Source organism: Pongo pygmaeus, chromosome 14 (genome assembly GCF_028885625.2).
Source record: "Pongo pygmaeus isolate AG05252 chromosome 14, NHGRI_mPonPyg2-v2.0_pri, whole genome shotgun sequence".
NCBI classification, from domain to species: domain Eukaryota; kingdom Metazoa; phylum Chordata; class Mammalia; order Primates; family Hominidae; genus Pongo; species Pongo pygmaeus.
In genome coordinates, this window is record NC_072387.2 from 81,172,656 (window position 1) to 81,197,388 (window position 24,733).

The following is a 24,733-nucleotide window of genomic DNA, read 5'->3' on the forward strand; positions in this document are numbered from 1 at the left end:
GATAAACCAAGTCCTCTTAAAATGTACCATTTTCATAAGAAAAACATTATAATATACTTAGTGGAGCTCTAAGAACCCAGGTGGCTAATCTGATTTTTAAAAAAGAGATTCTGCTTTGTATGTTAATTAGTACAAAAGAAAGAAGTCACATTTGTGAGTTTAAATGCACTATTCTTTTCTCTTCAATCAAATGAAAAAGTAGAAATTACTGCATGCAAATATTCAATATTCATTTAATTTGCATAAAGGTGCTTGAACAAATTTTTGATTCTAACAAGCTCATTTTTCATGCGTTTTGTCTTTCATCCTAATCTAGCATCTGTCATTCCTTTTTGAAGTTATTATCGGCCCAATTCCCTCTTGGACATGGTTGCTGGGTGACCGGTATCTTAGCACCCACTTTGACAGGAACAGATGTGAAACTGATCAAGAGATTTCCCAAGGGTACCTGAAATCACAAACAACTTTTGTGAAAAACAAACAGCATTCCTGTCATGGGCCCTTATTTAACCCACTCTCCAAAAAAAAAGAGCAAAAAAGTTTACTCCAGATCAAATATGCCATTTTAATTTTATTTCCTAAGCTTGGAATAAAATACTGTAATTAAATACAATTGTATTATATTTCACAATTTTGAATTTAAGAGATCTGTTCTAAATATCAACAGCTCAAAAATCCAGTTTGTTCTGTTTTTGGCTAGATGTTTATAGGCAAATTTCATGGTAAAATGTTTCTACTTCATGCACAATTTCACCAGAGTTTCAAAAAATAAAAATAAAGGTGGGTTATGATGATAATTTGGATGATAAGGGTATTTAAGAAGATGAAATTTAGTTTGGTGTCTAAAGGCTCCCTATTTTGAGTATCATGTACAATTCTGTGCAGTAATAAGGATTACTCTACTTTCAGAGGATTGCCTACAAAATAAAACTTCCCCTCTCCTTTCGTGCATTTTATAGCAAGAGTTTTTAACGTGTCTTTATTTCCAGTTCATGTGGTGTGTAACATCAATCATTATTGGAAAGAGAGCTAGAAAGTGCCTCTGAAAGACAAAAAAGGTCATAGAAACTTCATATCATCACCACTACAAAAGTCAGATTAGGTTGCCTTTTCTGAAATAGATTATTTTTAAGACCAGCACAATGATCTTATGATCTACCTACTTTCCTTCCTTCCATCACAGTTAGAGAGAGGGGAGTGCAATAGCCATGTTAAATCACCATGAAACTGGTTGGGGTAAACTTTTAAATGAAATTCGGTATATAATTAAATATTGGTATTTTACAAATAATGGCATCGAGTGATACTAGGAAACAGCCAAAGAACTGATATGATTTTTCATCTTCATTCAAATGATAAGTATAAGGCCAAGGCAGAAAAATTGTTAATTTACAGTGAAAATAAGTGCTTGTGGGTTTTTTGTCACTTAGCAGCCAACAGAAAAAGAATCCACAATGTATGTTTAAAACTCCAAATAGTTTTTCCTAGATGATCATGACTTACGATAGTAAGGAAAGTGGTATACCTTCCATTGGCAATTTTAATATTTTTCCTCTATTCCAAAAATTGATTTAGTATAATTATTATTAGAGGCTTTTATGTTTGGTTCTTATTGGGAAATAACCAATAACCACTTATCCAAATGGTTTATTCAATGTCAAGTGAGAAAAGAATAAAAAGTCTTTGGAATTCTTTTTAATTTTTAATTTGAAAAGGAATTTGCTCACCTCAATTTCAAAACCCAATGATGGAATTATTTAACCATCATAATTGTGATAGCATATACATGTGTTGCCTTACCATCTATATGATGTTTTTGGTGTATATAACATTGAGAGCAAGTCATTCTATATGGAGAAATAGGTCTTGATTCTGTAATCTAATGGTAATCATTTAATACTGTCAAACAAGTAGAGATGCTATGACCTTACCCATTTATATCAGTTATCCATTTGCATTTATATACATAGCACAGTCCAGAAATGAAGCAAACTACTACACACCTAAATTCGTCTTTATTTGGAACAAATTGTTAACTTCAGTTGTCCAACTTAGGCCTATTTCACGTAAGTAAAGTGAATCCAGCTAAAATAAAAATATCTTTCATGCACCCAGTTTATCAGTGACCACCTTCATTTATTATTAGTAGTAGCAAAAGCAGTGTTCTGGAAACCCTGTCAGATGGTCCAACTAAAAGCAAAATTAGATACATAACCATTTAAAGTGTGACTCTAAGAAAAATTAAATATATTCCTAGAAAAATCCTTATTCGGAAATGTTATGACAAGGAAAAGGTCCTAAAAAAGTTTCTTCTCCTACTTGGACTGACTCATTAGTAAAGAGAAATTGATTAAAAAGTACAAAATATTTGTTTTTATATCTAATTAAATTTGTGTTTAAACTCCTTAGATCTAGGATATATATATAAAAGGAAGAATTTTGTTCTAAAAAGTAACATGTTAATAGTATGAGAAAACAAATAGCTGCAAAATTTTGATGGCACTTTGGCTGAACTGCGAAATACCACCGATGAATAATATTTTTTTTAATTTCCTAAGAATAAAGGTACTAAATATGGTAGCCAAACAGGTGTTAACAGAAAGAAAAATCAAATTTGACCCAGAAGGCTCCAATATTAAGGTTTGAATTGGGATCAGTTCATTCCTTTCCCATGGGGTAACTTGTATAAATGTAATTCTATGGTTTCATAAAAGCAGGTCAAGTTTCTGTCCCTGGAGGTCTTTTGGCAATTTGAAGCATGGAAGCACTGTTCCTGGCTACAAGTTCAAATCTGCATGTACCATGCTGTCAACAGTGTGTAAGAAAAAAATCAGTGAACAGCAGACATATATTCATCTTTGATTACAGTACACACTTATCAGAGCATTCTTAGAGGGTAAGAATAAAGGTGTCAGAGATGACAATCATAAAATATTTTGAAACTATTTTCATTTACTTATACTTTTTCCTACCAGAAGATGCAAAAAGTAATGTGAAATATTTGTATTTATGTAAATATCTAAATGCAAAGATGAACTTTTTACCGAATACTGTGTACAAGGTTTTATATTTTGTACGAAGTTTTTTTAATTCCATAAGCTTTAGATGAAGCAGAAACTTTTAAGTCATCACTGTTTTATAAGCATCTTTCTACGTTGCAAAAAATGTATGCATGCTTGCACTCTTACCGATGACGTAATGACTTGACATAGGCCATGGAATTATTGAGAAAGTAATTGATTTCAATTTAACTGGATCTTTACTAGGTGTTTTCAAAGACAATTATAGTCCACTGCAAGAAGTAGTAATACACATCTCCTTATGTAGACCTGCAGATTAACCCACTGACCTCATTCTTAACTCATCTCACTGATGGCAAAGCTTTTAGAACAGTCTCTTTTCCTTTATGTTATGAAATTGTTTTCCTATCATTTATTCACTGATTCTAAAGGATATGCTTGCTCTAAGCGCAAGAAGCAATGAAATAAACCAATGAAAGAAAGAGAGCAAGGGCATCAAGCACATGTAGTGTCATTTAATAATGTACAGATTCTAATACCCAATCGTTTAATATCTATTTTATACAAGTAAAATAATTCTTATACATATATTTTTAAACAGAATTTAAAGTACATTATCATAAAAAAGGTTTAGAAAAGTTAAGTTATTTTTAATCACTGTCCTAATAACAATATAGCCTTGCATAATTATATCTAAAATATTTAAGTATAAACTACTTCTTTAACTCTAAAATTAATTCTATTTTTTCTGTTGTAATTCAGTAAAATAGGACCTGTTTATTGATGTATCGTTTCATGTTTTTATGTATTACAAAAAGGTAAAATTAAAGCCAATTGTATTTTCCTAAGTTATTTGTCCTGTGGCCCTACATCCTACAGGTGTATATGTATGTTTGCATGTGTGTGTGTGAATGTATTCCTACACAACACATATACATGTATGTAAAGGCTTTTCTACCAAATGTATGACAATTATTTAAAGCATAGGGTACAAATGAGCTAATGCTAATACATATGAAAAATATCCACCACAGGGTTCTCTAAACTACTGATAAAAATTTTACACTTGTTGCACACACAAGAACATCCATCCTCATATAAAATGTGTGACAGATAATATGAAAAATAAAAGTGCTCCAGGTTATTCTTTTAAAATCAAAAGGTACTATTTAACTGTAAGTGCCTAACTAGGAAGATAATATCCTTTTGAAGAATCAAGTTAAATAAAAATCCTAAATTTGAAACATAAAATAGAAAGTAATACTGTTGAATGCATCAGTATATTTTAGCAGAACTACAATGGGTTCAAAGATTTGTTATACCTTAAGTGATTTACTTTGTTCATACATAAACAATATGTTTTTAAAATATAAGACTATGAATAAAACAGCCCATTTACTGTTACTACTAATAAAATATCAGGATACGGTTTAAGATTTTAACAAAATACTCCATCTGCCTGATAGGTGAATGTAATACACTATTTCTTAGTTAACATATTCTAGAGATTTATTTTCATTGCCTTTACTTAAGAAATGACCAGTATCCCTTAAATGGAATTAATAAATATTTACTGCAAATGCTTCTATATGCTTCCATAAAATATCTCCCTTTCAACTAGTACACTTTCTTTCTTAAGACATATTTTGTTTGCCCTTGAAGAAAAATAAGGTTATTTTTTTCCTGTTGTAACTGGAAAGGCAATCTAATTATTTACAAACATTTGATACCATACGAATTCAAAGATCATTTAACACTGTGACTTTTTAATACTTCGTGTTTATCACTCCATTCATATATGCTAAGGAAACAAAAACATTTCTCAATTATTCAATGTTACCAATCAACATCAACCAATATACTATGTGGCCTATTGCAGAATTTGCTTCATGAAAATCATGCTTTAAAAGTATATCCATATTTTTTTTGTCAAAGATATAGGCTATCTTCAAAATCCACTTCATGATTCTTAAAGGTCTACTTATCGTCAAAGTATATTTATTTATATTTTTCAAATCATAGAAAATATAATCACCACATTGTACAACGTTTTCTTCCTAACTGAAATTTTGTAACCTTAGACCAACAGCTCTCCAGTCCCTGGTAACCCCCATTCTACTCTCTGCATCTATGAGTTCAACTTTTTTAGATTCCACATGTAAGTGATATCATGCAGTATTTGTCTTTCTGTGCCTGGCTTATTTCACTTTTACTTCCTGCTAGAAAAATGTAATATATTCCAGGTATTGTATTCAACCTATGCAATACATTATTATAGATGCTTCAGTTAAGCACTCTCTCTGTCTGCCTCTCTCTGCCTCTCTCTGCATCTCTGTCTCTCTCTCTGTCTCTCTCTCTCTCTGTATCTCTTTCTCTGTGTGTCTCTCTCTCAGTATCAATCACTACTCTCTAAAACTTTTTTAAAAAGTAACTGGCTATTCAGTGTGTTGCTGTGCTTGTAGTTTACAACACTTCAATGTACTTATAACAACAACAAAAAAGACCAATTAAACAATGACATAGTGAGATTTCCAGTTTAATGAGTTGTCTTTGACAACTTCCAATCAAGTCACATACATTTAAATGTGCAGAAGAATCCCAGCTTGAAATCCTGGATCAATTCCAAGCCAATTTGGATCAGAAAGCAAAAGGACCACACCTTTAACACAATGCAGTCACTGGCAAATTTAATGTCCAATTTAGAAAGAATGAAAGATGATTTTTTTTAAATGGGTGAATTCGAATGCTTTTCTCTTATAAAGGAAATCTATGTCCGAATAAACCAATACATTTTAAATGCATTTGGTTCAAGGTCCTTGACTTTGGATCAAGTGGTGATTTGGGTCATTATATGTGATGTGACATATATTTTTAAATTGGACCTTTATCTGCTATTCATTAAATTAATTTTAATTGTATCATTAATTTGAAAAACAATTACCTTTTTATTGATTGTCTAATAACTAATTTATAGTGGATTGAAAATTCTTTTCATTGTCATTTGTACATTTATATATAAAGATAATCATTAGCTGCCTAAAACTAGCAACAATGGACACACTCTTAACAGATTCTCAGAAACCTCCTTAAAATGAGTAGGTATAACAAATAAAGTAATCCACCAGTTAATCTAATAATAATTAATTAGTGGACCAAATATAAATATCTTATCCTTGGTATTCTTGTTTTCCAAAGTAAAAATTTGGTAAACTAACTATACTTTCCTAATGAAGTCATTCCTGTATGTGACATTTGCTAAAAAGCAAATATCAGCAAATAAAAGTTAAAGACAGCCACAATAGCAAAAATTACTTTTTACTAAAAATATTTTTGGCAGATTGAGAAGAAGGAAACAAGAAATTTGAGCAAAATGTAGGTGTGCACAGAGCCTCTGCTGTGCCTGAGATGTACATATCTGTGCAGATCAGAGCCTTTGCTATTACACTTATCTGAGCTCCATTAGGTGGGCTCTTAATTCATAGTTTTCTTCTTTAAAAATTTAATTATTGAACATAACAAACATAATAGAGAAGGGTCTCCTTAATGCAGTCCCAAAGCCTGAAAATATAAGTGTAGTCTTAGCTAGAATATTCAAACTACATATACTATATAAATATATTAATATACTACATATAATATGCAGTATTTAGACATACATGTGTACGCACACACACATATACATCTCTTAAACTGGCCAATCACAATGCATTACCTCAGTAAGAAAATGGCACATGCTGACATACACTAAGGTCATTCTATTTTTACAACAATTCAAACATAAAATGATAAAACTTTATCTCAATTACATTTTTAAATACCCAAGCCAATAATATCCATTTTTACATTTCCTGTTATTCTAAAGATATATAACTTAATGTGTGTGTTTTTTTTTTTTTTTTGGTGAACAAGCTGAAAAGGAAATACTTGAAAGATAAATTCAAACAAAGTTTAACTTTTTAAAAGAACCAAGTAACAAAACCCTTAAAATAAAAATGTTTAATGAAATCTAGATGACTCACCTGTACCTATTTAGAAGGCATAGTTCAAATTAATTTCCTCAGACAAGGATTCAAAGGGAGACAGTTTACAACCTGTGAGAGTTTAATTTCCTATTATATTTTGCAGTAGTTGTTTTCTATGTTGCTAATACAATGCAATCTAAATGACTATTTTACTTGACTGACAAAAGCAATTGTATGAAGCAATTTAGTAAAATAACTTGGAAAGATAAAATAATACTAATTGATAGTTAAAGCACAAATTTTTCTTAAAATAACAAGTACTTGGTTGCACACTAAGCTAATTTACAAATGCTACTTATATTCTAAAAACAAAACATCAAATGAAAAACAATAAAGCATATTATGTTTTCGTATGCTGGTGAATCACACGTAGTAAATCGCCAAAGACAAGAGTGATTTATGCTCAAATCCTGCCAAGACTTTAGTCAACATAGGGTGTCACATCTCAGGGAGTTGGGGGATGCAGTGAGGCAAAAAGAGGGTGGCTAATATTTGTCCCAGTAATTGACATGAAACTGGAGTGAAATTTAATAGAATAATCCAAAAAAAAGCAGATTTGGACTAAAAAAATGAAGATTTTAAAATTATGTGTCCAATATGAATACCAGAATTTTTCTAGAGGAAAAAAGTCTGTCGTGTAGTTTATTTTATATAATATTTGAAGCTTCACAAAATAAAATATCATATGTGCAAATCAAATTTCTTACATCAGAGCATTAACTAAATGTGGAGTTCAGAAAGTAAAGTATCATCATAACCACGTTCACTTTTGACAAAAATAACTACGATATTATGAGAGACTAACTCTTAGAAAAACAACAGGTTTGAAAGAGATTATCCAAATAACTCAACAACTTATATCCTGCAGGATAATTTGATTCAACAAAGTAAATTCTAAGTTAGAATATTCTTATATTTTATTCATACACTAGTTATTAAAGTGTAATTTGCTAACACTTTTAAAACATACAGAAATAAGTTGTGGAACCAAGCAAACTTTCATATTTAAGCTTTAGTCTTCTAATTATGCCCTATTCTTTTTGAAATGATATAAAATGAGACATTAGGCGTTATTGGAAGCATTAATCTACTGTAATACGAAAACTTCAAAAGCAGAGTCTCTCTCATTTGAAGCAATTCTTTAATTTCTCTGTGCCAAGTATTGTAATTATCTGTTAGAAGTGAATCTATATTTATGTTAAACTTTCTGTATCAATGCATAAGTCTGTGTCATTGAAAAGCAGGCAACAGGGCAAATGTTAAATACATATAGACTGGTTCGGTTTGCCATCTTTATTAAAACTCCTAACCAAAAAAAAAAAAAAAAAAACAGAGTCAAGAATTGGAAAATGTTTTGTACTTCTTACACTACAATTTCATTCATATATTACTACTGAAACATAAAACACTTTCAATATTTTGTCCATGGATGGTATTTTAAGACAAAAGAATTCTGTTTGTGAATATATGTACGTGCCTATAAAATATATAAGACTAACTGGAATCTACTTAAGTTAAAAAGTCCTCACATCTAGGGTTACTTAGAACCTACATCACAATCTTGTTTGAAAGATCCTGAGACAAAATCATCTTCTTACAATAATGAAAGAAATGAATATTTTAGATAACATAATAAAACAGGGTCACTTTTTTAAACCTGAATTCATGGAAAATTGAATCCTAACCCAAATCTACAAAAAGGGAACTGACTCATACAAACAGAGATTTGACCATGTACATAATTACTTTTCTTTTTTTGTTGTTATTTAATGGTAAGCAGTTAATTAACTGACCTCTGTTGCAACAGCCAAGTTCATGCAACTAATGTTTAGTTTTAAAATAATAATTGGAGGAAGCTGATCAAGGACAGACTTTGTCCTTTGACAACTTTTAAATACATGTCCTTACATTTCTTTCATGTTTTGAGACCTTTATTTTTTAGCTTTACTGTCTAGCAGGTGATAGTCTCTTTTTCATCTCCTTGTGGTAATGACAGATGGCTTCAACATTTATTCTAGTTTTCATAGATAGCATACTAATGCAATAGCCCCAAGCAAATTAAATCCACTCAAAGGTTTGCTACTAACTTACTGAGCCACTTTGAGCAAGTTTATGAACCTTACTTTTCTGTAACATCATTTTGGTTCCTCAAAATCCCTGGTATTATTATTCCATGCTATTAAGAGATAGACATAGTTTCTGTAAAAAGCTGAGAGTGCTAAGATTTGATGTTTCTCATTTTATATAAATTATGATACATGCATGTATAAATTATATACACACATATATGGGTGTATAGATAGTAATTTTATGTAGTTTCCATTCTTGCTCAGCTTCTCTTATACTCTACATAAATTACTCCCTTAGCCTGTTAAGTAGCTAGAGGAGAAAGAAACCAAAGTGAAATAAATCAATACATCTAGGTGAATAAAAAAGGTTCTTCATAGCAAAGATATAAACTTGACTTGAATGAAAAAAGTAACCATAATTTTATAAATGCAAGATGCAAAACATTTCAAAGCTTTCAAAGGTAAGAAATAAGACAATAATGCTTATAATAATCACTAAAAATAATAATATAAGGTAAACAGTATATTTGGTGAGAGGGAGTTCCATTACAAGTTCTCAATTTCTTCAGTCAGTGGCAGAGTTAGGAAAACCAAGGTTGGTATTTGCAACTAAACACCTTCTCAAGTTAATGACTACAATATTGCATGTATTTAAGTTTGAGTAAGCTTTTTTAGTTGATATATGATCAAATTCAATACTAAATCAACAAACTTCCCGCCTTTAACTTAAAAATAACTTGAAATAGGGTTTTAGAGCAACACGTGTAATTGCAAATTATTAAGGCCAGGTGACTGAAACATAATTACAGTAGTGATGAGATATTTGTGAAGAGATAAATAGTTCCACTGGATTTAACTTATCTTGGCTCTGCAAGTTTAAACTCCAGATCTGTTGTTAACCTCGGAGGGAAAAATACTTGAAAAATATTTAGTTAATAACTTTAAGAATATTCTCCAACCACATGGTGAGGACTTCAAATCTAGGCAAAACTTCAGGGAATAAATCAAGTTTAACATTGATTATAACATTTATTATAATGCAGTCATTGAAGAAAGTTTTCTCCAGTAATTTTTTGTGTTTACGTGTGTGTACGTGAAATGGCCTTTAATTATCCAGTATCTAGTGTGCTGTAAGAAACACATAAAGAGGATTCCGAGGAGAGTAGATGTTTGATTATTAAGGAGAAAAAAAAAGTAGCAATTCACCAATTTACTGGCTAGGCAGACAATTTTATAACAATCATATCTGAACTAGCTTCAAATTTCACCTAGTTTTCTTCATAACTCCAGAACAATTTTTCTGTCCTGATTCAAATAGTTTTAATATAGATTTGGGGCAAATATTTTATATTCTGTACGACGACGAACTCCAATTATCTGAGTAAATGACGTTTAGTGATCTTGCTTCCGCAACCCCCACCACCCCCCATCTTTACTGCCACCTGTCCATACTTTAGGGCGCGCGCGCGCGCGCGCACACACACACACACACACACACACACACACACACACAACATTTACCCCAAAATAGTCGAAGGTTCAAAGCCCAAACACACCCATGTCCCATGGAACGAAGAGTACCTAAACACGGAAAAGAATTTCTGGCTAGGTCAGGATAGGACATTTGCTAGACTGGAACTCGAATCGTTTTCGTTTCACAGCCTTCCCGGGCACTAAGAGAGAAGTCTTTCTCCATGGAAAAAAGAGCTAGCGCTTATTCAACCCAATGTCCTTCTGGTCTCCTTGTTACACTTCCTTTCCACCTAAGTTTCCCTGTCTCTGCGGGGGCACACACTAACTCCGCTCCTTCTCTCAAACTTCAAACTTATTTGGAGGGTACCGAAGTTTCCGCGCAAATTTTGCGCGCAGTTCCCACGTGCCCGCTTCAGGTCTTCAACTTTCCCTATTCTCTTTCTCCCGGAATCTCACTATGAACTTTTGCCTCTGCGCTTCCTTGCAGAGAACCGTGGGGACAAAGCGGAGCTGTGAAAGGGGGTGGAATGATCATCTCTACCCCGAAACTGACAAGTGGCCCCACTCCCGCCCCCTCTCGGTAGATCCTCCCCCACTGAGCGTTCATTAGCATAAAACTGGTCTGGCTGGGGACCGGTCCCGCCGCCTCCTCCGTGCGCGCGCTTTGCTGGGCTGGGGAAGCCAAGGCACAGAGAGTCAGGGCCGCTGAGCATCCCAGTGCAAAGTGTGCACCTGCTCGCTGCTTAAGCTACTAACCTTTAAGAAAAGAAAAGAGAGAGAAAGACAGAAAGAAAACACACTTTGGAGAGAAAGAGACAGAGAGAGAGCTCGAGAGAGAGATCGAGAGAGAACGCGCTCCGTGGCTTTCCTTCCTAATCTCTCCAGTTCAGCTTCCATTGAGTCTCGGGCAATCGGTCACCTCCCCCTACCGAAGAAAACCTGCCGGTTGCCCTCGCATCTGCCCCGGGGCCACCGTACCCCTTTATTTCCTTTGCACACGCACTCGCTCACACGCGGACACACGCACACATGCGCGAACACACAGACCCCTCCCCTCGGCTGGCTTCCCCTCCGGGCTTCGGAGCTCAACTCCCCGGAGCTCATCCCCCGGGATGGACCCGGTCTCTCAGCCTCGCGGGTCATTTCCCTCCCGACCTCAAAGTGCCCTCCTCGGGTGCTGGCCCGCTCCCTCGCCTTTCCCAGCGGGACCCTCACCCGGAGCGCGTCTCCCCGCTCCCCGAGCCCTGCGGAGCAGGTCACGACCTCCCCCCGCCCCCGGGACGCCGCTCGGCACCACAGATCAGCCCTGTCGGTGCCGGGAGGCTGGCCGTGGAACCCAGGTCCTGGGGAGCGCACGAACGCGGACAGCAGCGCTGAGAGGGGTCTCCAGGCGCCCGCGCGCCCGGGGCAGGGGGCTGTGGCTCCAGCAAAGGCGCCGTCCTCCTCCCTCTCGTCCCCTCCGCCCCGAGGCTCGGCTTTCCCGCATCCCACAGCAGCCCATCCCCGGGACCCAGCGGGCAAGGGGAGGACCGGGCCGAAGAGCGAGGTCTGGGCAGGGTGAGGTGCCAACTTCTCAGGGAGTCGGGCGCGGCTGGCGAGCCCCGAGCAGTGAGAGGAGAGGGCCGCGCTCGCCGGGGCGCGCGGCTCGCGGGCGCGCAGAGCGAGCGGCGCCGGGAAGGGAGCGAGGGCAGGGCGAACAGGCGGGTGGGAAGGGGCGCGGGCGGCGGGGGCTTTCCCCCCCGACTCACCTTGCGTTGGTGCAGTCGTTGTAGAGGGTCTCGAAGTCCTTCCTGGAGATGAGTTTGCAGCGGTTCACTCCTGGCTGGATGGCGCCCAGTCCCCTCAGGATGCGAACTTGTTCCACATTGCACACCACCGGCGTGATCTCCAGCCGCTTCAGCTTGGTGTAGACCGTGTGCAAGCCCCCCACCAAGTGCTTCAGGAACAGGTCGAAAGCCTGGGGCAGGCAGATCAGCTCGCAGCCCTCCACCGTGAAGGAAGCCACTTTGGCCCCCCTCAGATCCACCATTTTGCACTCATTATTCTGGGGGGTGTTTTCCACTGGGGACGGGGTTGAGTACACGGGTTTCCCGGGGAGGGGGCCGCAGCTGCTGCTGCTACTGCTGCTGCTGCTACTACTGCTGCTGCTGCTGCTGCTGCTACTGCTGCTGCTGCTGCTGCCGGTGCTCGCGTTGATGGGGGTGCTGGAGGCGACGCCGCCGCCAGCGCTGATGCCGCCGCCGCCGCCGCCGCCGCTGCCGTTGCTCGCGGCCGCCAGGCTGGGGTTGCAGTTGCTGCCACCGCCGCCGCCGCCGCCGCCTCCGTTGCTGCTGCTGCTGCCGCCGCCTCCGCTGCCGCCGCCGCCGCCGCCGCCGGTAGAGGTGACTGTGGCCGCCGCCGCCGCCGCCGCCGCCGCCGAAGCGATGGGCTCCGGGCGGAACAGAGTTGGCCCAGAGGACGCTGGGGGTCCGATGGAAGGAGCCGGAGACGAAGTCGCCGAAGAGGTGGAGGTGGTGGTGCCAGAGGAGGAAGCAGACGTGGAGATTGGGGGTTGAGGGGGGACCAGCTGGGTCGGAGGGATCAAAGCCGCCGGCACTGCCATGGTCACATATAAGGGGAAACAGACGGAGGAGAAGCGAGGGGAAAAGTTGCCACACACCCCCGGGAGGGGAAGGGGAAAAAAGGGGGGAGAAGGAGCGAGGGGGGCAACAACAACAACTCCGGGAGAGAACGAGAAGGAGAAAGGGAGAGAAGGGGGAGAAAAGGAGGTGAAGGTAATAAAGAGCGAGCGTAGGAGGGGCGAGCACGAGAGGCGCTCTGGAGAGAAACGCACGAAAGTGTCCCGCAAGTCGAAATGCGAGTCCTCTCCGGGGGCTGGGATCGAGGGCTGGTTTGGGGGCGGGGGGCGGGGAGGGTCGGCTGTTGTTGTGTGGGTCCCGCTCTAGCACAAAGTTAAGGATGAAGGTGAAAAGGAGGAGGTTTGAAGGACTTGGGCTCTCCCTGGCAAGTACATTGATCAAAGATTGAGAGGGGAATGACAGAGAGAAAATGAGCTGAAAAGTGCAGGCTGCCGGCTGGACGAGTTGTTGTTGTCACACGGTGCAGAGGGGAGGAGCTCCGGAAACTTGAAATACCCTTTGAAGCCGCAAAAACCTCACTCACTAGTATTAACCCAAATTATCCAACCAGGAACTCGGAGCAGAGACTCCGAGAGCGCGAGACACCGGAGAGGGAGCGTGCGAGGAAAGGAGGAGGGGAAGGGGAGGATACGGAAAGAAACTGGGAGGGACGGAGAGGAAAAGCCGGGGACACAGAAGTGGCGATCGGAAAAGGAGAGGGAGATCATCTACTTCTCTTCTACTACTACCGTTAGATTGCATGTCTCACATTCCATTTCGTCCGCGGCGACTGGTAATTTTTTCCAAAGCTTCTAAACAATCGCCCGCCAACTTAAAGAGGAGCCTGAGCGCTCCGAGCTCTCCTTCCAGGATTTAGGATCCATCTCCAGGCGTTTTGGCAATGAGCTAGAAACGAAAACACAGCCCCCACTTCATGATTATTCAGAAATTATTTTGAGGAAAATTCACATGTAAGCAAAGCGTAATGTTCTTTTGCATCTGATTGTTTTATTTCTCTACTAAATTATTTATTTATATAAAGATAGTGAAAATTCCAGGACAGTTTTCAAGTGGTCAGAAGAAAGTCAGTCGGAAATCGCTTAAGAATAATGGAAAGCTCTGTTCAATTCCATATTTCCTAATAGGTTGTGGAAAGAAGTGCTTGCCTTGATGTGGATGATTTAGAATAACTTCACTGTCTTCCCCAAAAGCCAGTCAGAAATACCTGTTAAACCTAGAGCTATCAAGGAGATAAGGTATCCTTGAAGATTTAGAAAGTGGAAAAAGGCTTTTCTTACCCAAAACTCTATAATTAATTCACCTGTCTTACACAGTAACCAACTATCCTCATGTCCTTTAAGACCCAAGGCCAGCTGCTAATGTGTTTTTTGGACAACACAATAGTTTTCTTTTTGTTGTTGTTGTTGTTTTTGTTTTTTTCATGTTTGAAAAGTGCTGCTGTAGTTTTGGAAAGTCCTTTTCAATTTGTCAGTAAATATATGTTTTGTAAATAATGAGAAGAACAAAAACAAAGCTCACTAGTTGACTTGTAAAGACTTGGGTAGCTGTGCTTAAAACATGAGGCTGAGTTTAGACTGACTGTATTCCTCCTTTCCTTCCTCTTTCCTTTTCTTTTCTTTTCTAACTTGTTGCACTGAAGTATTTATTCAAGGATTTTTGAGTAACATATGATTTGAATATGGGTCAAATCTATTTGCTGCTCATATCTCCAAGTATCTTCAATTAGTTAGCCTTTGAACAGGTCTACACATGTTCAGTAAGTTAATAAGATATGAAGCAATGCTTTAGCATTTGACAGATTTTTAAAATAAACTATTAGTAGCAGGTTCACAGTGTTGGGAAATTTTATAATAAAATTTTCGCCATTCTGGTGTTGAAATGATCACATTTCTTTTTATCATTTTAAGCCTTTGAACTCTGTGAATCGCGGTGTCAAAAAGTGCAGGAACTGTCTACCCAGAAATAGAAATATGACACTATGGACTAATTAGTGTATGATTATACTAAACTTTTTGGGACATAGCAGTTAAATCAGGAGGCTTTCCTGGGAGATAAGAATTCAGAAAATCGATTGTTGCAGAAAAGTCCATGAACTTCTGCAAGGACAACTAAAGTTTACACAGTTGTTTGGCCTGGTTAACCAATGTATTGTAATACATTCAGAAATAATTTTTATTAAGGTTTCACTCTTCAAATTTGTTATCAGATAAAAGTAGGAATTCAATATATATCACATACATCAAAACACTTCCTTAAGTGTTTTTGCATGTTTTAGAAAATATTGCTTTTTTAAGACATACCAAATTACTATTATAATGAGGGGAGGGGAGGAAGAAAGTATTAAGCCCTGAAAAGCTAATTTTATTTTGGAATTCTATGCCTAACTTTAATAAATTTTGACATGGTTTTAAAAGACTAAACTATAGTCTCATTATTTTAAGTTCTAGACCCACAAATGGAAAAATGAGAATTAATTGCCGAGCATCTGCCATTACCATTCTCATTTTTTACATTTCCTTAAACTATCACTCACCCAATACCTGCCACATTCGGAAGCTACAGACAGGAGGTAATGATAGTAGCCCAAGCCATAATCCCACTTTGCTCAGAAGCAAACTCCAAATTTTCTACTGCAGGGAAACCTTTGCCTCCAAGCACGTGCTCCACTCAGAAGCAGGGCTGAGAGACATTTGCCCCCACCTGAATAAGAGCTCTCCAGCCTTCCTTCCCCTGACCTCAGGTCTCAAAATCAGTTCAGGGAACGACCACTTACCCCTTCAATCAAACAATAGGATTAGAAAAGGCATATAGCACAAATTAAAATATGTAGGAAATAAAAGCCTTGAAAATTTTGAAGGTTTTATCTCCTTTTTTCTTTCCTTTTTTTTCTTTTTCTTTCTTTCTTTTTGAGAAATGTTGCCAATGAGTAAGGCAAACAGTTATTTAACAACAGATAAATCAACTTAGAGATTTTGAATTCTCACTCCATTGCATCTTTAGCTTTTAGAGCTTTTGTCTTCCTTGTTTATTGTTTTACATCTCCGCTTGTTTCAGGTCCTCTCCCTCCTTCTCATCTTCCCCAACCTTCACTCAATTTGCATAAGCAAAACTCAAAGTACTGTAACTGATATTAGAAAATTCTCCCTGTGTTTTGTGAAGACGTATTGTGCTGAAATCAATAAGACTGTTTAAAATTCAAAGACCTGCAAATCGTTCTGTTTGTCCTTTGATAGGGCCTGTGCTGATTAAAATGCTACCAAGAAAGCTTAATTGCTGCACTAATTAAGAAGTCTTTAATTTCTTTCCTAGGATATCGTTTGAAGCTTAGCTTGTACCGGTTCAGGGAAGGTATTTTCTTCCCTCCCTCTGCCCCCTTCTGGCCCCTCCCCTCCCTTTTCCCCGTCCTCCCTTCCCCCACAACCCCCCCACCCCCCGCCCGACAATGAGATCCCTACGAATGGGAACTAACAGAGAGAGTGGTCTCAGGTCTTGCTATCTATTACTTAACAAAAATCGGCACAGGATGTAGAGTTCAGTACAGTATGAAATGCAGTTTTGAGAAGAGCTGTAAGGTTGCAAGAGACAGTAAGAAAATACAAAGTAGCTGTTGCAGCTAAAGTCCCGCTGAATACCTGGATGACAACAGGCACTTTAGCCCGATGATGAGGGCGTCCTATTTGGTTAAAAGGGGCAGTGACAGGGAAATGAAACAGGGACACATAAAAACATACTTTCAAAACCTGTGGTTTAAAAAAGAAGAATAAATCTGTAGAAAGATGGACATAGAGTTGGAATTTGGTAAGTATCATTTTATTTTACGAGTATGAAAACATGAATTCTATGGGGATTTATTTTTGACCCTTTTTATAACCCAGGGAAACACAGCACTGTATTACATCCATTCCATTCTTATCTATTGACCTATTTTATTCACTGATTTCTCAAGTGGGGAAACTGACTAAATCATTTCACCAAGCTTTCTCTGTAATCAATAGTCATTTTTTAGGTTTATTCATGCTGCATTATAACTCTGGTAAATGACTGCAAAGCAGAAGATTGTAAGAAAGATACAAATATTGACAAAGCCAGGATAAGTCATGTCTTTAAACCTTCAGAGTTTCAATATAATAATTGATATCATTATTTGAAAAAAGGGAAATGCATATTTCATAGCACATAAAAAACTAAAATGATGGAGTAACTTAAAGGCAATATATATCTGAATGTATTTCTTGAATATCTCAAATTTTCCTAAAAGCTTTGAGTATCCTCTTTTTATAGCATCACTAAGTGAAACGGAAACAATTTGGGCATATGCAGAAATGACAAGAAGAAAAGATTCATTGCAATTTTATTATTTTAATTTTTTCCCAAGTTCTCTTAGAGACATACACAAAAACATACAGATGCATATTCCAGATATAGAATGAATCCCTTTCAGTGACAGGACAAGGAGATAAAATGCTTAATAGATTCAAAAGGAGATTTACCATTCTGAGCACGACGTCACTCTAATTATGTTTACTCTAATTGAAAGCAAGGTTTTTTGGAACCTGAAATTACTTTCAGATTTTTTTTTTAAATAATGCAAGTAGATCAAATGTTGATCACAAGCATTTCAATCTTTCAAAATGTATTGGAAAATTAAATGAAAAGTGGAGTTTGGTACAAACAATGCCCCAGGGCAAAAAACAACTAACACTGGATTTTCCAGTCCAGCCATAACACAAATCAATTTGAGCACACTTCTATGGCCAGACTGCCAGATTGTTATGACTGCTAATTCACTCAATCAAAGAGTGCATTAGCACACCCGGCACAAATAGCTTTAACAATAGAGTGCATTTCTCAACAATTCCAAGATATATCACAATGGAGAAGTAAAGAGGAAGATCATTTTTACATCTACATATTTACTAATGGACCTGTTTCCTTAGGAGAAACAAAAAAGATCAACTTCAAGCGTAGGTTTATTAAAGAGCTATCAAAGTTTGGCAAATCTAAAAAGATATCAGGGTACCAGTAGTTCACTGACTTTGTTAAACATTTCTCAGGAGAGAATCCAAAATTGATGTTTGCACTTCAGTAGTAAATCATTGAAGATGGAGAAATTATGCCAAGTGACTCTCTCAAGCCTTTTTAACTCAGACGCACAGCCTCCTCAATCAGCTCAGCAGATAAACCTCAACTACCTTAAGCAAAGACTTCCTTACTTTTACACTTTCAGTCTCTGTCTCCCCACTTTTCCTTCCAACTTCTGACTTTCGGTGACTCTTACTTCCATACCTTCCCTCTCTTTTCCACTGCCCTCCTTCTCCTCAAGAACAATATAAGACTTAAGGATGCATTCTCTAATCAAGCACAGAGAGCTTGGTGATGAATTACCCAAAGGACAAAAGGTAGGGAGCTGAAGGAGAACAGATCATAACTTGAAGCACTCAAACTTTATATTGCCAACTTTTATTCTTAATAAAGAAGTGGCTAAAATGGTTATAAGTCGTTCTGCTCTGCTTTACACCATGGAAATGCATGGACTGTGTATATATACTTACTGAATGCATTGTAATTGTCTATTCACATTCACCTTTACACGGTTCCCATAGACAAATGGTGCCGTTTGGCACCACTGTTAGTCCCTCCCGAATCCATCCTCATCCCCTTTTCTCCTGGTTCAGGATGAAGGTGACATATGGCAAAAAATACTCCACTGGTCATGGGGTATATTCTGAGAAATCTCTAAACTCATATTGAAGAGAGAGGGTAGTGGCAAGAAGAACAGTTACACACACAAAAAATTCATCCTGGAATTGCTTCCCTCACTTCAAACTGCACCACTTCTATGACACATGGTCAACTTTCCATGATAATGTAGTTATCCTTTTCTATCACTACTTACTTCCAGTTAAGTGTCCTTAATTTCATCTGTAGGTTGGTATTAAGGGCTGCCCAGCCTACTATTCAATTAAAAAAAAAAAAACACGTTGAGATCATTGTAGAGTAAGATTGTAAAAGGAAGCAGCAACAAGAATAATATAAATTGAGATTAATTCCCTTCATCTCCTAAATCAGGTCATTGTGAGAGGAATGGTGCACTCGACTGAAATAAGGTCAAAAAGTCAGACAGATATTTAAATACCTAGTTTTGTAATAAATATTGTACTTGTAACTGTACCTTTTAATATATGGCATTTTCTAATTGTCATATTCTTTTCTCTTTAAATAACCCAACACTCGCTTTCCTCTAAAGAAGATCAGTATGAAGGCATATGAATTGCTCAAGAGACATAGTTGAGAGTGGGGAGAGGATGTATAATCTGTTATAGCATAAAAATATGTTTGATATTGAAGCATAAATTATTGTGTAGTTTTTCAGCCTTAGGAGAAATGTATTTTACTTGATTATAAAAGTTTCTGTTGATTTTCTATATGCTTTGTTGTTTTAACTTATTATCTTGGTCCTTTTCCTTTCTATGCTTAAAAGAAGAGGTCATTGTCCGACAAATAGCCTATAAAAATTGTTTTATTTGAAGTCAGAAATTTCATGGATTGTTAGAAAAGAATAAAGTGTTTATTTATTGCCTTCCAGAACAAAGAGATTTTTTAAAAAGTTGAAAGAAGAACAATTGCCACCTTCTAGCCTGGGATCTTGTATGTCAAGTTTCAGCCCAGAGCAAATTTTTACAACAAGTTATAAACCCCTGTAACAGAGGGTTTATTATAATGGAAGTGCTGACACAACCTTAACTATAGCGTTGTAAACGGCTATGCTATAATATCCATTAAGCAGAAAGAAAAATAAGCTGGCTGATCAATAATTTATACAAAGAGTACCAACTGCAGACATAATAACTGTAATGTTTGCAAAGCAATCTCTCTGCTCTCCAGGCTTAACAGTAAACGCAAACTAGCAACGCTGTTAATTTCCAACTCCTACAGATAAGAATACAAACAAATTACTTAAAATTATATTTTGCTCAACATTTAGCATGCCTCGATGGGATAAAATAAAATTTAATTATGATGCAACTTGTGCCGGATGCAAAGCTGTTTTGTTTTCCAGCACATTTTATTATGAAAGGACATTCATTTGGAACATCAATTATGGGGAAATAGTATGTTTCAAGGAGTTGACTTGGGTCAGGCAGGCTCTTCTAAGAGTTATTCAGACATGGAAACAGACTGACACTGTTTAACTTCAAAGAAAGTTACAGGGTTTTACAGAGCCACAACCTGAAATACAATACTGCATGCTCTGATCCAAGTCAACTGTCAGTAAAAACACACCTTGTCATTAGAGTTTATGGGAAAAAAGACATTGGTTTGGAAAATGTGGCCATCATCAGTATCCAGTGCATCTAGGAGTGCTCATTTAACATGAGCTTCATTTGCTTGGAAGCACAGTGTGTCATTTCTATCTAATAAACATAAATCATAAAATGTGAGCATTACTTTCTTTTCTGGAAAGTTTTTAAAAATATATTTTAATAGCTGTCCATATTCATTAGTGCTCACTTTTTTTAGTTTCTACATATGTGAAGTATGTTATTTTGATATTTTTGTTTTCATTGGTGGCTTTTAAAGCAAGAAAAGAATATTTGACAGGAATTCAAGAAGGGAAGAGAAGAACTAAAGGATTCCAAATTGCCCACTGTGTACGTACTGGAAGTTGAACCAAGAGTTTACATTTCTGAGGTTCACATCTCCATCAGTCTTTTTGTCTGTACATTTCCTGGTGGTGGGATTAGTGGGGGGTGTGGAACTCAGTAGAACGAAGAGACTTTGCTATCAGAGTTGTAAAATGGTGTATTACCCTGTGAGCAATTGCACTTGGAAAGGAACCAGTAATTTATATGAGAAGTGTTTAAGATTGCCTGCTCACTCAGTGATCCATGCCAGGTCAGTTCCAGTAACGCTAGAAAACAAAAGGAGGTGCACATCACTGGGAAAGAGACACCTTATACGCCTTAAGAGCTTGTGAAGGGAAGCACTAAAATGCCATTTTCTCAAATGAACTGATCATTACCATTTAAAATCCTGAGGGCTGTGGGACTGGGGAGGAGAGAAAGAATTTTTCTTTTGATTTAACAGGGCTCTGAAGTACTGGTTTTAAGGGGGAGGTGTTTTGTTGTGATTGTGTCTTAGCCCTATGCTTTAGCAAAGGTTAAATCTTGAAAAAAAGGTGCAGTTTTAAAACAATGAAATGGAAAAAGACACAATGGCTCTGAGAATGCACCTGGCCCATATTAAACTAAGAAATTAACTGTTTTTAAAATAATCCATACAAATAGTAACGCAACCATCTACTACTAATGTTCATGCCAGGCTCTAAATTGTTGGTGTTCATATTTTACTTAAATAGATTTTCCCAGATCAACCCCTCACTCCTCCAGTTTTCAGGAGAAGGCTGGGATAATTGTATAAAAAAGTACTTCCTAAGAATTCTTTACAGACTTCTTTATTCTTGCACAATCCAAGTGCTAGCTCTTAGTATACCTCCTTTGGGGAGAGGTTTCAATACTGTCATCTTCAGGCACATGCTTTTCCCATATGCTTTAAAGTCATTTTAGTTTTTGAACCGGAGTTCAGTTCATTCACACATCCAGCATGTCTTCATAATATATTCTTTCATATTTGGAGAAGAAACTAAATAAAATGACTATTCCTGACTAAGTCAGAATTTATAATTCACTGATTGGCTCATGATTCCACACATTCAGGAATCTTTGCTGATTTATTCCTGTGTGTTGTAATAATTTTCACACTGCATTCTGATAGGAGAGACAATTATCCTATGTGTTTACACTTGTTGATATGTTTCTCTTCAGTTGGTCTCAAGTCATTTCTATTGCTTTTGATATCCACTATAATGCTTAGGGCTTGTGGGGTGTCCAATAAATGTTAGCTGGGTAATTAAAAACTGCTAGTATGCTATGCCATCCATTTCCTTTGCCCCCAAATTACATAAAATGCTCCTTCTCCAAATGATATATTGTTTGATTCAGAACAAGATATTGATAAGTAGCAAAATTTTAGATATACTAATTCAATTCTGTCCTAATATACAATGAATTTAAGACAGTTCTTAGGGCAAAAAATCCGAAATGCTAAGAAACTGGGTCTGAAATAGCTGGAGAAAAGAATCGTAGGCCTGTAACTATTGCTTGTATTTGGGACCCATTTAGAAAAGAATCTTCTTTTCTTAGTCATCAGAGGAGCCATTAGAGAGTCTTCACCAAGACTGAAAATATAAGTGAGAGTACATCTTAAAGTGCTACTGCAGAGGAGGAAGAAAAGTAGATCCGTGTGTGAAATTCTACCCACGAAATGTGAGTGAGCGTGCATATGTGCAACAATTTGTAAAGTTGTTTACTATAGCATCACTATCACTTTAATGTACATAGCAGTCTCTGTTATATAAAGCATACTTATTTTTGTGCACCGACCATACGCTAGTTGCTGAGGATGCAAAGGAGGAAAAGACATTCATCCCTATCAGCCTTTGCTGTACACTATTTCTGTTGAGTCTTATTACCATAACATCATTGAAATTTGGTGTTAGTAGAGCCTGGAAGATCATCTAATCCTAACATTGCAGATCTCATGCTACTACTTCCCCAGTGACCATGCCAGACATCACAAATGGCTTTCCGATCTTTCTCCTCAAGATCTGAGGCAATCTCAATAACACTGTCAGGATGGAGCTGTAGTCTGCCTCTCACTGTGAGCTCCACAGATTCATCCCCATATATCACTCCTGATCTTGCAAAAGAGAAAATTGACAATTAGCAGTATATAAGAATGTCCCTTTGTACTCACAGCTAGTTAAGGCTTAAGTCAGGTATTGGTTTAAAATCAAGTCCTCACTGATTTGTTCTCCCAAATACCCCCAAAGGAAACTTTCTGAGGTAAAAGGGGGAAATATTTTTATTTCATTTCATATGTAAGAGAACAGAAAAAATAATAGAGAGGCACAGTTGGATCTAAACTCATGATTCTCTGTTTCTATTCCTGTATAACAGATCTCAGTGTGCTGAAATAATAGAGCTACTGATGTGTTCTCAGTGGCTACTTAGATGAATGCACTGATATGCTACAGTGCAACATAATGGGGATGAAGGAAACAAACAAACAAAAAACTTGTGGAACGGTTATTTCAGGGACAAGACTTTTTGAGATCTTGAGAAATACTTCACTTGTATGTGATGTTAGAAAGTCAAGCTGCACAAAGCCTTGTGGTTGTTTGACTTTCGTGATCTGGTTTCCTCTGGTTAGAAAATGGCAGCATCCACCAGTAAAAGTCACCTACCTGTTGGAGTGTGCTGCAAAAGCAGGCAATCAGCCAGCAATTGAGCCAGTAGTTGATTCCATGAACACTTTTCTATAGTCTCTTACCAATCTCAGTCTGCTTTCCATATGGGACTATCCAGGCTCTTTCTCCGATCTTTTTTCATCCTGATTTCAAGAAAGGTCACTTTCTACTTGTTTCCCAGATGATTCAGGGATCACTCACAGCTCTTCTTAACAGAGCAATCGCATGCCCTCCTGCTGCCACATTTAAATTGTCTGAACTGCGTGGCTTGTTCATTTACTCTCTCTTTAGAGTGAAGCTGCAAAGTAAGGAAGATTTGAATGGCCTCGCATTTTCAAAGAAGTGCCTTGAGCTCTGGAATGCAACAAAGTGGGAGAAACCACTAAACACCAGGAAATGTCAACAATGAGGCGGGAATGCATGGGCAGGTGGATGCGGCATTTCTAGGCATTTTCTCAGACAAGGCAACCAACTCAGCTGAACTAGAAAACGGGTCTTTTTCCCACAGAAACTAATTTAACTGATTTTTGAAACACATTGATAATAGCATTAGCATAAATTTAAATACATGCTTACCAGGCTGTTCTCTGTTATGTTTTTATGCAAGTGATTTGGTTGACAAATTAATAATTGTGATTACTAAAGAAGAACTAAATTTCCAATAATCTGAACATTTGGTCCTAATAGGAAGCTGTAGGCCTTGACTTCTTAAAGCATTAAAAAAGATGTAAGGTCAAACTAATTTCAGTAGCTAAAATGCACTTATACTTAATTGTAGTATATTTCAAGCTAAACTTAAAAGAAAGCAGAAATGTACCCAAATGCTTTATGCCTATAGTAGCAATTGGTAGTTAAATTGGTTCTAAGCACAGAATATGAAATTCTATTTATATAATTAATATAAATTATATATAAATATATTTATATTTATTATATTACATATTTATTATATGTAATATAATAAATATAAATATATAATTAAATATATAATTAATAATCTATAATTGATGAGCTTCATTGTAAATATAATAGGTATTAGATGGTACGTTCAGCAACTAAACAAATAGTATTTTGTATGCAAATGTAAAGAGACAAACTTATGTCTTGTATGTTTCTTTTAACCTTAACATTCAGGAATAATCATCATCAGTATTTTGATAAGTTTTCTTAGGCAAAATGTCAAAATGTTCTTCTAGTAAAT

At 37.2% G+C, this 24,733-nt stretch overlaps 1 protein-coding gene across 2 annotated transcripts in view; it reads right to left on the bottom strand.

The window, feature by feature from the left end:
- DACH1 (dachshund family transcription factor 1) overlaps positions 1 to 13,683 on the bottom strand; it is a 429,451-nt gene extending 415,768 nt beyond the window's left edge. Inside the window, exon 1 of one of the 2 annotated variants that reach the window (XM_054446972.2) lies at positions 12,333 to 13,312. In XM_054446972.2, coding sequence (XP_054302947.2) covers positions 12,333 to 13,186 — 854 coding nt within the window. In that variant the 5' untranslated portion in view covers positions 13,187 to 13,312. Of the gene's footprint in view, positions 1 to 12,332 lie in introns of both variants that reach the window. The other variant, XM_054446973.2, reaches the window with a different exon arrangement.
- Between the last annotated feature and the right edge of the window lie 11,050 nt (positions 13,684 to 24,733).